Source organism: Eleutherodactylus coqui, chromosome 9 (assembly GCF_035609145.1).
Source record: "Eleutherodactylus coqui strain aEleCoq1 chromosome 9, aEleCoq1.hap1, whole genome shotgun sequence".
NCBI lineage: Eukaryota > Metazoa > Chordata > Amphibia > Anura > Eleutherodactylidae > Eleutherodactylus > Eleutherodactylus coqui.
Genome location: NC_089845.1, coordinates 39,080,662 through 39,094,604, shown reverse-complemented (window position 1 = coordinate 39,094,604; position 13,943 = coordinate 39,080,662). Strand labels below are relative to the sequence as shown.

The window sequence follows — 13,943 nt, the reverse complement described above, 5'->3', positions numbered from 1 at the left end:
CGTTAAACCCTGTTCTCCTTTGAATATCCAGTTTCAATTGGAATTGGGCATGTCTTGCTGGCACATTTCATTTTCAGAGATGTGGCAGAACATGTTTATATTCAGTAGTTGATCATTATAGTGTATCACGTTGTATGTTCTTTACTCTTTCATTCATTAGCAGTTTTACCATGAAAGTAGACACCACACTTTCTGTAATTACGCTAACATTTTATAATAAAGTTGTACACATAGCAAAAATAGTATTTCAATATCAACCCTACATTCTTTTTTAAACCACCTGAAGCCAACCATCTAACCATATAAGGCACTGCTTACATTCTACACATATACAGGGGTTGTCTATTTAAAAATGACACTTTCAAATACCCTATTGAGGTGTCCTGAGTTAATGAAGGGAAGCTGCTCATTCAGGATTTCCAGCCGCTGATACAGAGGCAGCGAACAAGAGGTGTCCGAGGACTAGATCACCGGAGCAGAAGTAGAACATTGAGGAAGATCCCTCGTCAAAGAGGTGGGAGTGGAGACAGAGAACCACTAGTAAGACTCAATAGAAGACCATCATTGGGAGAGAGGGAGCAGACTAAAGGAAGCAGGGTTAGGTAGTAAGATAGACGAGAACAGGCATGAGAGTATGGCATTAGTTAGAGTGGGCAGCGGCTAGCCAGGAGAAAAGCCAATTATAGAATGTTGAAGGGCCTAGTTATGGCCAGAAGCCATGGGGAATCTGTTCCCACAGAAGTGAGAGGTCAGAAGGCTGTACAGTGGGAGAAGAGAAAATAGTAGTTCTAAAAAGAGCATTAACGGGAGTGCTGGATTTTTCTCCACTATGGCCAGGAAATATTATGAAGTAATCACTGTCCAGAATCAAAAGATATCCTGTTCTCTTATGGTGCTGTACAATTACAGAGCATTGCGTGTTCCCAGACCATTATTTAATGCAGTCTGTCATGTAACAGGACTGCAGCCGACTATTTCCCTTATTGGTAACCTATCTTTTTGCTTCTACCTTTGGTGGTAGACACATCATCCTCCTTTGTCATAGGCTTTCTGTTATTGCTGCCCAAAAGGTGCAAGCAGATACATGGCCTGCCTCTTAAAACACCAGCTTGTGCACCCAGCTTTCCAGTTACCACCACTAGGAGGTGACTGAGTTAACAGTCTCCATTGTATGCAAGGGTGTAAACTATTCTGATAGTTCTCCTAGTTTAGATTCATGCCTGTTCCACTCAGCTTTCCCATCTTCTCCACCCCATGACCTAAGGGTCAGGGAACTGGGCTCCAGGTACTGGAGGTCCCTGAATAATACCCACAACCCCTGTCCCTACCTACTTGCCCCCCTGGGCTAGGCCCCAGGACGACAACTGGGTGACAGTCCCTGGGCTGACTAGGGATGCGGGGAAGGGAGAACGACTGACAGAGAAATGCTGTAGGAGGTTAGACAACAGACAAAGGAGGGAAACTAACAAACACAGAAATCAGGTCACACAGTCCTGGTCAGCAACGGGAGAATACACAGTACAAAGGGTCAGGCGAAGGCGAAGTCAGGTTCCGAGCAAGTAAGTCACAACAGGGCAGCAATCCGAAGGTACGCAGGTGTAACTTGAGACAAAACATACACTGGCGACTACAGGAGGAAACATAGCGTTTAAATGCTGTCAGAACTCCCGTTCCAGCAGCTGATTGGGGCGGGAAGCCTGACAGCAGCAGGACCCAGACAAGAAGCAGTGAGTTCAGAGCCGAGACCCAGACATCAATTAGCAAGTGTAGAGCCAGCGCGCCTGGGTGTCATGGCAACGGTATGCAGTGCGCTGAGCACAGGAGCGCACACCCAGAGTCGGCATCCTGGATTACGGCGGCTAAGGGGGGTCATCAAAACTGGGGCTCCCCTGCACCGCAGCCCAGGAGATAGGACCGGCAGTGCGGGTACGGAGACCCCGAGAGTTGCTGGTCCTGACACCCAGCTTCTTTATTGACAATGCTTCCCTGTCTTCTGACTTCCTTGACCCCTGACCTGTTTCATCATTATTCCACCTATCATGAAATGCACCACAATACATGACAGGACACACAGCCTTAGAAAGCAAGCTCAGTTCTGTAATCCTTCCCCACCAAACTTTATAGCCGTTACACACATTCTTCCAGATGTGTCTTTCAGATGGTCAAATAATATCGCAGTGTGTAATTCAGTACTCCAAGAGAAAACAAACCTCATTAAGCTGCTTAACTAATTTATGATCTACTAATATATGAATATTTACATTTTTTGCTTAGAAATGATCTTTAATCCAATAAAGCCGATGTGTTGAGACAAGTATTACATCAGTGAAGGTTTGTCTGAGAGTTGCTTCACGCTACTTGGTAATAAGCTATGATCAACTGATGCTTGTCTCTTCAGGCGTCTGTAGCAGTTAGTTCCAGTTTAAGGCGGCTTTTACTAACACCGAACAGAGTAAATCCATCTATCCTTGGTGTATTTGTTGCATCTTTGATTAAAGGGGTTGTCCCGCGCCGAAACGGTTTTTTTTTTTATTCAATAGGCCCCCTGTTCGGCGCGAGGCAAATCCAATGCATGTGTTAAAAAAAAACAACGTTTAGTACTTACCCGAATCCCCGCACTGCGGCGACTTCTTCCTTACCTTACTAAGATGGCCGCCGGGATCTTCACCCACGATGCACCGCGGGTCTTCTCCCATGGTGCACCGTGGGCTCTGTGCGGTCCATTGCCGATTCCAGCCTCCTGATTGGCTGGAATCGGCACACGTGACGGGGCGGAGCTACGAGAACCAGCTCTCCGGCACGAGCGGCCCCATTCACCAGGGAGAAGACCGGACTGCGCAAGCGCGTCTAATCGGGCGATTAGACGCTGAAATTAGATGGCACCATGGAGACGAGGACGCTAGCAACGGAACAGGTAAGTGAAAAACTTCTGTTTGGCTCATAATTAATGCACGATGTACATTACAAAGTGCATTAATATGGCCATACAGAAGTGTAAAACCCCACTTGCTTTCGCGGGACAACCCCTTTAATGTTCTCCTTGCCTGGCCTATGAGTTTTGGTGTGCAGCATTCTCTTGTCAGGTTTGTAGTTGTGGCATCTTCTTTCCATTGCATTATAATAGTTTGAATGATGCTCCATGGGATGTTCAAAGTTTAGGATATTTGTATATAACCCAATCTTGATCTATTCTTCCCCATGTTACTTGCTTACCGCTGTTACAGAATGAGGGGTCTTTCAGAAGAGGCATATTTATAGTGAAATCATGTGACAGATCATGTGACACTTTGGTTGGACACAAGGGGACCTTATTTAACTAATTATGTGACTTCTGAAGTTAATTCGTTGGGCGGACCTTATTTAGAGGGTTTCATGGCAGAGGGGGTGAATACACATGCACTCTATTGTAATCCAGATAGAGTATGGTAGATATGATTGATACAATGTGGTTGGTTTAGTACCAAAATAAGAATAATCACTACAAGCTCTGTATAAACACAGGCCATTAGATGCCAAAGAGTCAAAAGGAAATGTGTACATCTGTGAAGTATGCATCCTGAAAAATTCTTACCTTTTTCATTTGGGTTTCGGTTTTACCCTTAGCTGCCAGACAAACCAGTGCCAGAGCAGTTAGCATGCTAAGAGGGCACAGTACAATATTCTCATCACTCATCATTTTGTTTGCTAGCCCCACGGTAAAATTGTTGTTTGCAACAACAACTTCCTCAAGGGTGGACATGATGGTATCTGAAATAATTGACATAAGGGCTTTACTACATGGGATTACAGAAACTTCTGGAATATATTAGAAGGAATGAAAGAATGCATTAATGAATACATAATTTAAATGATTCCAGTTTTTGAAGTCTAGTGCTGAGTGAGCTATTAGAGGGAAACTATGAGACGTTGAATGCCTCCACAGTGCCACAAAGTAGAGTATATGTACCAAGATGGATTTAGCAGAAGGGCAGGCTTCACACTCCACTGTTCAAAGTTGCTGTCAAGTTTAGAAAACCTATTTTCATTTAGCCTACTGTGAAATCGAGGGGGTCGCCATTCAGGACCCCCATTTCTTGGTCAGTGGTTACAAAGGGTATCTCTTGTTCTGGAGGACCTGTGCTGTCCCGAATTACAAGGGTACCCATTGATTTGAATGGAAACAGTAATGCTTAATTATTCCTCTGCTGGCGCTGCAGAAAAATTCAACAAGAACCAACAGGTTTCAATACAGATTACAGCTGATTACTGGAGTTCCCAGCACGGGAATACTTTGTGATCGGCCTGTTCTTAATGGACTAAGAAGTAGGGATTGTCCAAAGGGGGGAAACCCCAATAGGGAACCTAAAAACCACCAATCTGAAGTTTTCACTAGAAAAATATCTAAACAACTAGAACCAATTTAAATGTAATTATGTCAATTAATATACCATTCTGTCAAAACTTGTAGCTCATTAAATTGCTAATTTGGATGTAGCACCATGTATTTGATGAAAGCATTTACAGTAACAGGCTTCTATGGGCGTAAAATATATTGTATACATTGCTGATAAACCAAATAACGATCTATCTCATCTCTTATTATGGCATCATGTTACAGTTACTGCAGAGAAAAATAGAATGAGCATCAATAGAGCATATCTATGGTACTTGTCTGTAAGTGCACATTGTAATAAACTTTGCATGATTATGCTAATGATAACACATATTTTATATACAATGTAAGATGTTACAGATTGAGTAAAATTACTAAATACAGTCGACTAAAATCAACGAAGATATGCCAGAATCGGGACACAAAATGGAATCTTTACATTTTGGCAGTATAAAAAATGTATTATTTAAAATATCATACTAATGTGAAGATTGTTATATTTGTATCATTTTAGGGTTTATTTAAGTACTTTGCATGTAATTGCAGCATTTGAATAAAATGAATCTAAACATTTTATGATTGGATTTTCAAGTGTTATTTTTTTTCAAGTTGAAGTTGAAAAATTATAACAAAGGCCCATTAACACACATGTGTCACGGATCCATATTGGCTCTATTGTTTTCATTGAAAAAACAAAAATACACTTAAATAGTTTTAGTTGCAGTATTATAGCGGGTGGTTTTAAGTACTTTTTTCAGTACACAACATGTTACAGCAGATTTATATGGGTAATGTTTTGAGCGCATAGAAGACAATGGGTTAAATAAAAAAAAACACATGATCTGTGTATCTGTGTGAGTACTGTATGGAACCCAGAGGAGTCGGTGGGTTAAATTTTAAGATGAATAATCCATGTTTGTATTGTTGTCATATATAGATATTATATACTAATGTGCTTATGGGCTTTTCTCTTTACTATGGAGAAAAGCACAAATGGAGGTAAAAATTACAATTAAGCAATAACTTTAACTTATTCTGTCCATTGCCCTCCGCCCCCCCAAATCAATCTAAACTCTGCAATAGAAACCAAAGGCACAGAGATAGAAGTATGATAAATATGACGCTTATACTTACATTTTGTCTGTTAGATGAACAAATACGTAGCAGGAGTTTTGATTTCAGAGGGAGAAGTAACATTTAAAGCCCTCGGCCGCTCCTCCTGTCCCTGGTACACCAGAGGGTTTGGCATCATTTAGGTATGTGTACACAACAGAATGTTAATTATCTATTCGTTTAGTACATCTTGTCCTTAATTATGACATATATCTTACATTAGCTTAACAAACTTTTAAAAACAGTGATGATTAATTCAGTCATTTCCGCATAAATTGTGTTGCTACATAGATGCAAAAAGATCCCTAAAATGTAATTTACATAATTGTTATCTTGTGCCGCAAATATATTTGGCAAAGTACTTCAGCTCAACTTAGAAATCATTCATGGGTGTGTATTGGATGGAAAGTAACAAGCCGGCATCGCACATGAAGGTGGCAGCATTTGGCTGGTTTCACACAAGTGTATTTATCATCAGCGCCGGGCACTTTTACGTGGGTCCAAAAAGATTGTCCTGGAACTATCTTCCCGTCCGGAATACATCGGCCGCTGCATTGACTCCTATGGGAGCCAATGATAGCAGCCAGAGAAGGGAGGTGGGAGAGAGTTTAGCAGTGTGACTGCTAAAGTCCCTCCTCCTTCTCTCCTCCCCTCCGGCTGCTTGCAATGCTAAGCTCCGCCCTGTCTCTTCCCATTGCTGGCTGTGGACAAGGGGTGGGAGATTAGCCCTGCCCCTCCCATTGCAAACAGCCGGAAGGGAGGAGAGAACTCATGCTGCTAAACTCCCTTCCACCTCCCTTCTCCGGCTGCTGTCATTGGCTCCCATAGGAGTCAATGCAGCGGCCAGCATATTCTGGACAGGAAGATAGTTCCAGGACTATCTTTTCGGCCCGCCCCGTCCTATTGCAAACAGCCGGAGGGGACCAGAGAGGAGGTGAGCCGGCGAAAGGGAAGGAAGGGGCAATGGCATGGTGGCCTTGATAAATAGATTTAAGTGCCCGTTCACGCGTTTTTATGCATCAGATTGTAGTGTATATAGGCCGGCCCCGAAAACGGTGGGTATACTCCAAAACTTAGAAGCTTTCTTGCCCTGAAGATCCCAGGAGACAGAAGGAGGTGCTCAGCCAGAAATCAATGCAACCTGACAGTTCAATCCAAAAGAGTAGAGGGAATTGCAGCACTGACCGAAAGATCTTTAAAATACTAACTTTATTCCATTAACATAAAATCACAACATGGTGCGATCAAGTGATGTCAGCAACAGCCTTTTGTGCTATCCACACTTCATTCCAGCCTGAAGGTGTCCTCCCCCCCCCCCTCTTCCTGCCAACAAATTCCATTTAAATACTGTTTGAACACAAAGGGAAGACCCGCACAAATTTAAAGACAAAGCAGTATAAAAAGTCATATCAAGGTTACAAATATTGATATATAATATTCTTGATAAATGTATTAAGAGCAGCAGAAATAGAGCGAAATTTATCATGTTAAATAAGGAAATTAGGACTTAGTAAGAGGGGACGAGGCCTCCTCCTAAATATAGTGCGATCAGATTGAAGAAAAGTTCCATGCTTAAAAGTTCAGGTGTCTGCTGCAGTTCTTCATTGAAATCTGCATCACATTTTTCCAATGACAATTCTGTCATACGAACCAAGACTTACAAGAAGGAGTAGCTGCTGCCACTTCAGATGTAGTTCTGTTCCTTTCGAATGACATATCATGAGTCCCCATCCACTGGTCATGTAGCTGTGTATCGCTAAAGACAGCCCAGGAGGAGCAGCTCTGTACATAAAAGTGCTGGTGGGTGCCATAATAAAGTTCACAGAAGAAGTGTGGCAGATTCTCATTTTCCTGCTGGGTATTTGAGTAAGAGTAGTCCCAGTGATCACCAGGTGAGGAAGAGAAGTCAATGTCAACCCTGGTATATAGGCAGGTAGGAACTATTAGGGGTTGATCCAGGGAACAGTCTGATTGCCATTAGGGAGTCGGGAAGGAATTTTTTCCCCAAAAGGGCTAATTGACTTCTGGCCTTGGGGTTTTTTGCCTTCCTCTGGATCAACACAGTAGGATAGACAGGCTGGACTAGATGGACAATGTCTTCATTCGGCCTTACATACTATGTTACTATGTAATGTAAATGGAGTGGATCTGAGTCAGTGAGATTGGTGTGGCTCAATACAGAAAAGGGGTCAGCAGCTGCACCACTCAAAGTAAACCTTTCCCCAGGTTCATGCTGCCGGACCATGACCATCTGCTGGGTTTCAGAATAAAATATACTTAAAAGTTTGACTCTCTCTCATTCATTTTTCTTCATGTTGTAGGTTAGCCACACCCTTTTATTTAAGCGACACCCCCATAGGTCCCTCCCACTTTTTGCCATGACCCAGTTCTTGAGTATCACCTTGTAAAAGGTTCTCCCAGGTTGATATGTCTAGAGCCTGAGAGAACTAAGTGATTGACAGCGGCCTGAGAGATCACTGAGTCCAGAGGCAAACAGATTGGCCTAGTGAGTGGAGCCACGAGAGCAGCAGTGAGCCCAGATGTGGTAGAGGTTTAGTTTGGTAAGTAAAGTAACAGCAAGTAGCAGATGAGAAATCATGCTGCAAGTAGTCCAGAGATATTGTAAGATACTCCACTGAAGAGGGTTAATCTCTGAAAGTCGAGGGCAGTGTCCTGCTCTTGTAGGAGGGAAGGCCTGGAGGTCGAGTGAGCATCATCCCAAAGATCAAGAGATGAAGAAGAGAGATCAGTCTAAGACCTAAGTGCACCCATGGTGAAAGCACCAGAGCCATTAGTAATCTGCAGAGCTGGCGGTCAGAGAATGTTGTTAATTACCGATGTTGTGCCAGCAAGTAAAAAAGAACATTACCTCTATTATGGAGGCTCTACCAGACACCGAAGACTGAGTTAGTTGGCTGGAAAGTCAATCAGTGATATGCTGAGATGCTGTGATGTATTTATAAGTTGACTTGAAGGCCATTTTCAGACGAGTGTATGTTAAATCCATATTAAATCTGTTTTGCAGACCACAATACAAGCTAATGGAAGTCTATGAGTCTATTTACATGGATATATCCTTCATGGCTGTGTTTAATATATATACCTGGCGCTGCTTTTGTCCATTTTTGATGAACATTATACTTGTTATGATCTGTGGAAAGTGAATAAAATACCAATGCATCCGAATGTAATCAGAATTTGATCTGTATTTGCTTTCATTAGTATTATTTCTTATTGGCCAGAACATGGATCAGTATTTGCTTAAAGGGGTTGTCCCGCGGCAGCAAGTGGGTCTATACACTTCTGTATGGCCATATTAATGCACTTTGTAATGTACATTGTGCATTAATTATGAGCCATACAGAAGTTATAAAAAGTTTTTTACTTACCTGCTCCGCTGCTGGCGTCCTCGTCTCCATGGAGCCCGCCTAATTTTCGCCGTCTAAAATGGTCGAATGGCCAAATTAGACGCGCTTGCGCAGTCCGGGTCTTCTGCTTTCTTCAATGGGGCTCCGTGTAGCTCCGTGTAGCTCCGCCCCGTTACGTGCCGATTCCAGCCAATCAGGAGGCTGGAATCGGCAATGGACCGCACAGAAGAGCTGCGGTCCACGGAGGAAGAGGATCCCGGCGGCCATCTACACCGGTAAGTATAGAAGTCACCGGAGCGTGGGGATTAAGGTAAGCGCTGAGCGGTTTTTTTTTTACGTCCCAGCATCGGGGTTGTCTCGCGCCGAACGGGGGGGGGGGGGGGGGGTTGAAAAAAAAAACCCCCGTTTCGGCGCGGGACAACCCCTTTAAAGGAAGATAAAAGCAATGAAAGCAAATATGGAGGCAAATGTCGATCGAATACTTCATGAAATACTGATGCAATATGGATGCAACTTCATCTGCAATATATCAGTATTACAGACATGTATATATGCTTGTAGGGTAAAGCCTAAAAAATGTCTAAGTACATCAATTCTAGGTGTGTTTATCATCCCTGCCTCACAACATGCAGCCCAACCACATCACTGCAATACAGCCTATAAGCAAAGCAAAGGGGAACTAGTGACATTACTTCCCGGTGGTTGTGCATGACGGGCCATGCATCTACTTTGGGTAGTTGAAAGGAATTTTGGAGATATGTCTCCATGACTGACTACTTCTATAACCGTACTTGTCCTAGTATTACGATTAGACCAGATAACTTGAAAAAGGTATATGCCCATTTAATGTTTTATTTTGGGGACAATCATAATTATTTGCACCCTTACAAGAAAAGTGGACTTTAATGGAAGTTTTGATAGTACTAGCATGTGCACAAGATATCTTAAGCCACAGCACTAATGATTATGTAAAATTAGGGTGGTAGGGTGTGTACCTATTTCTTTTTTTACTTTGAAAATGTTTGAGTCAAATGAACGTCTATTATATCCAGAGTAAACTGGATCTAACACAACTAGTAGACAAAGGTGCAATATCTCAACTAATGATTCACTTTTAATAGGAATGTCTGAAGGCACATGTCACATTGCTTGCCCTACTAGACTTTATCTGTGTCCTCAGCCAAGATTATAGCATACGCAATGAACTGGACATAACATGCTGCAATGTTTCCATTTAAAAGTACTTCATTATATATTAATTTATAACAGAAAAGTAGAACTATTAGTACAAGACAACTGATAGCATTGGTTTCATCAAACTTAGACCCAGATTTTTGCTGTATAATCTGTGTTTGAATGTAGTTAGAATTTAACTAATTGCTATAGGAAGCACTGCTGATGAAAATTTCAGCAAAGCCTAGAAATTACAATTAGACTTGGGGTTGACATTGTTATACTAATAATATATGTATTCTATTATATGTCTTATCATATGTGTCTCACATCAGCCTAGGCCAACATGTGTGTGTATATATGTATATTTGTATATCTGCCTTCTTAGTAAATAGCTGGCAGCTTAGTGGTTAATGTGCTCAATATTATATGTTGGTATGTGCAAATAAGATGTTGTTATAACCTCCTCTGCACCTTTGCCAAGAGAAAAGCTGTCTGAGAGCCATGGGACCCCCTCCTTTGGTTTCCTTGGTCCAGGCAGGGATATTAATAAGTCTATTCTAGTTGTGTTAGTAGCAACATACACATTAAAGCGTTAACATATGTTAATCAATAGAGTCATTACATACTAAGCCAATCATGAGTTCTTATGATTCCAGGGGGCTTGTACTCCTGCTGATGCATCATTTATAGAGATGAGCAAGCACCCAAATGCTCGAGTCCGCGTTATTCGAGTCGAGCTTTTTGTAAAATTTGAGAGCTCTACTCGAGTAACGAACCCCATTGACTACAATGGGAGACTCAAGCATTTTTGTATGTGGGACGCCGGGTGCCGAGCTTTTTTTTCCCCCTAGGTCGGTCTCTGTCTCTCTCTCCAAAAAATTTGCCAATGACGCGCGCTGCGTCATGGTGGGGAGGGGCCAAACCTGGGGCGGGGTCGAACACGGCTTGATGCTCGTTCAAGTAACGAGCACCATCGAGTACGCTAATGCTCGAACGAGCATCAAGCTCGGCAGAGTATGTTCGCTCAACTCTAATCATTTCCACTAAATCTGTACCTTCATGATAATAAACCAGAAGTGTACTGATGGTTGACCAACATGGAGTCAGACTCAGTTACCTTACATCCATGCTACTTCTCATTATAATTAATGTGGAGCAGACAGTGAATTCAGTTGGAATATGGTATTATTCCCATAACTACATCAATCTTCCAATCTTTCACCCTTATGTCATAACTATGTTACTACAATGGGATGCAGCAACAACTGTTCCTCCTCAAAGCAAGTCCACTGCTATAAGGAGTTTGCATAGGCAAACAGTCAACTACATGCCCTGCCACATTCAGATATGTTAAGTCACTCAGATTTTCTGGGAAACACCTGGGTTTCGGTTCCCCTACTCTGATTACCTGGTTTCTAGCCCAACATCCGGTCAATTGTCAGTAAAATAAAAAACTGCTATTCACCTCTCTCGCTCTTCCTGGCAGCTTCAGGCACTGTCCCACTGGTCTCTGGTAATTTCCTGGAAGAGTCGTTACATGATAAGATCATGTGACCAGCTGCCGGCAGAGTTGAGAATAGGAGGACAGTGACAGGAGCGGCCAAGCCAGGGAGCCAAGAGGTGAGCATAGTATTTGTTTTGTATTTTATTACATTGGGGCCACAAACAGCAATCTAATTACTGTGGGGGCCACAAAGGGGGATCTCATTACCACGGAGGACAGAAAGGGAGCATAGTTATTTTGTGGAGGGTAGAGTGTGGGACGTTATACTGTGTTGGGGGCATTGAGATGGGCTTTAGAGGTAGTGGCAGGATGGAGAAAGTATGTAGAGACAACACGTGGCTGGAAGATGTCTTAATGGCGGTCTGGACCCAGATAGAGAAAAAAAAGCTAATTTAATTTTAAAAGCGGCAAAAACAGCCATGACTGGACATATGATCAACAATTTCATTTTCTATTAAAAAAAGTGGTTCTACAATAGGATCAGTTATAATTGTACACTAGAGTGTAAAGGTTACACAACAAAAGGTCATATCAAATGACTGACACATCATGCAACAAGGGCCTACACACCTTTAAAGCACCCAGACTGCAAATATAAGTCAATAACTTCTTAACAATATTATAGGGATATTCTAAGTGTCCAATTACACAGAACTATGGTGAGAACTATATATATATATATATGGGTGTCCCAAAATAGGAATACACACCTTAACAGCTTATAACTCTCAAACTCACTGGAGGAGGTACATCAAAACTGCTGCACAGGAGAGCCGGCTGCAATCTCCACTTTGGAAAATGAAAACACAGATTTGATTGGTTGCTATGGACAACTAAGCCAGTATTTCTTTGCAGTGGTTTTAATTTCCACCCCTGTTCAGGTTTAACCAATTAAAAATAATGGGTGCAGCCAGACTAAGGTTTAAATAAAGGAAATTTATACTATGGTGCTATGGGAAGCTTGACAATGTAATTAAAGTGCAAACACAGTTTCATATAGAGTTTCAAGTAAATCCACCTACATGACTTACTATTATTCAAATAAGACATAAGACTGAAGCAGATGGAACTGCTCAGAATGTCTATAAGACTTCAAATAAGGAAGATGGAATAATACTTCTGCAGCGCCACCTATTGGATGGCAGCATTCCCTAGCCATCATAGGACTCTCACTAGCCAAGCCGGGATCCTATTGCACACTGATGAGGGACACAAAACCCGAAACAGCTGTCTGTGTATGGATTCTGGCTTGGTTTTCCATTCCCAATCATTGCTCTACAGACCTGTATAAAGGGTCAAGCATTGATTTGAAGGACTGCTGCTAACCAAAAGGTGGCGCGGTAGAGGCATTGTTCCATCTCCCTTATTTGCATATTACCCAGAGGAGCATGGGTGGCCTTATAAGTCTCCTCATTCACCTTTTTGGTGCTCTCCTTAAGGAGTTATGTTACTCCTCCCGACCTACAGACACTGATGAGGTACAAAATAAGAAATATAGTCCAAAGACAATCTGCGCATCAAGCAGGTCGTGAGGCAATCATTTCAAAATCAAATGCCCATTGAATTTTGAATTGCTGTTATTGGAAAACTTCCATTCCAAGAATAGTCCATGCTCTCCATGAAGATGATCCAGACGGGAGAGTGCGAGGGGTACTTAGCAGGATGCGTAGAGGATGAAGCTACACTTAAATTAAATGGTTCAATTAACCTCTACATTTGCACCTACCGGGAACCCGAGGGTCCACATATCATGGAGGAATGTCATGTTAATTCACAAGGAGTTACAAAGTGGTGCGGCTTATCAAGGAAGGGATTAATCGCACTGTTCCTTATTGATACCACTGTGATTGGTACTATTTACTTGAATTTGCTGCAGCAATCCGTCATGCCACTCATTCTAGAGCAGTGTTGCTCATCTTGATTGATCGGAAAAATCTATCAGATTTTCACCAAATTACATCAAGTAAGGTCTATCTGATTTTTGGCAAAAAATGCAGGAAAATCGAATTTTACAAAATGCTTGCTACAGAGGTTAGAGTTCAGCCAATCAGCAGCCACTTGCCGATGTCACCAAATGTGTCATGCATCTTGCACATGGGCAGCAGTTTCATTGGACACCTGCATCACATGACCTAGCCATAAATAAAATAAGCACAGTGTAACCAGAGGTCGCTTTACAGCTGAGCACAGGACAGAGAATCTGCATCACGTTTATATGCCTTTATAAAACATGGCCTGTTCTTAGGGACAGATATTCAAAAGAGGATATATTGGTGTCGGGGATGTATTGAAGGGAGCAGAGAAAGAAGCTGCACCATGTTTATAAGCCTTTGCAAACTGTGGTCTGTACATTGAGAGAGGGTATGTTTCTGCTGCTCTCACTGTATATATCAGCAAAGCAGACTGACAG

At 42.3% G+C, this 13,943-nt stretch overlaps 1 protein-coding gene across 2 annotated transcripts in view; it reads right to left on the bottom strand.

The window, feature by feature from the left end:
• LOC136579009 (ovalbumin-related protein Y-like) overlaps positions 1 to 13,943 on the bottom strand; it is a 131,104-nt gene that overhangs the window by 20,353 nt on the left and 96,808 nt on the right. Inside the window, exons 1-2 of one of the 2 annotated variants that reach the window (XM_066579253.1) lie at positions 5,507 to 5,635; positions 3,572 to 3,747 (exon numbers count right to left, since the gene is read on the bottom strand). In XM_066579253.1, coding sequence (XP_066435350.1) covers positions 3,572 to 3,739 — 168 coding nt within the window. In that variant the 5' untranslated portion in view covers positions 3,740 to 3,747; positions 5,507 to 5,635. Of the gene's footprint in view, positions 1 to 3,571; positions 3,748 to 5,506; positions 5,636 to 13,943 lie in introns of those variants that run through there. The other variant, XM_066579254.1, reaches the window with a different exon arrangement.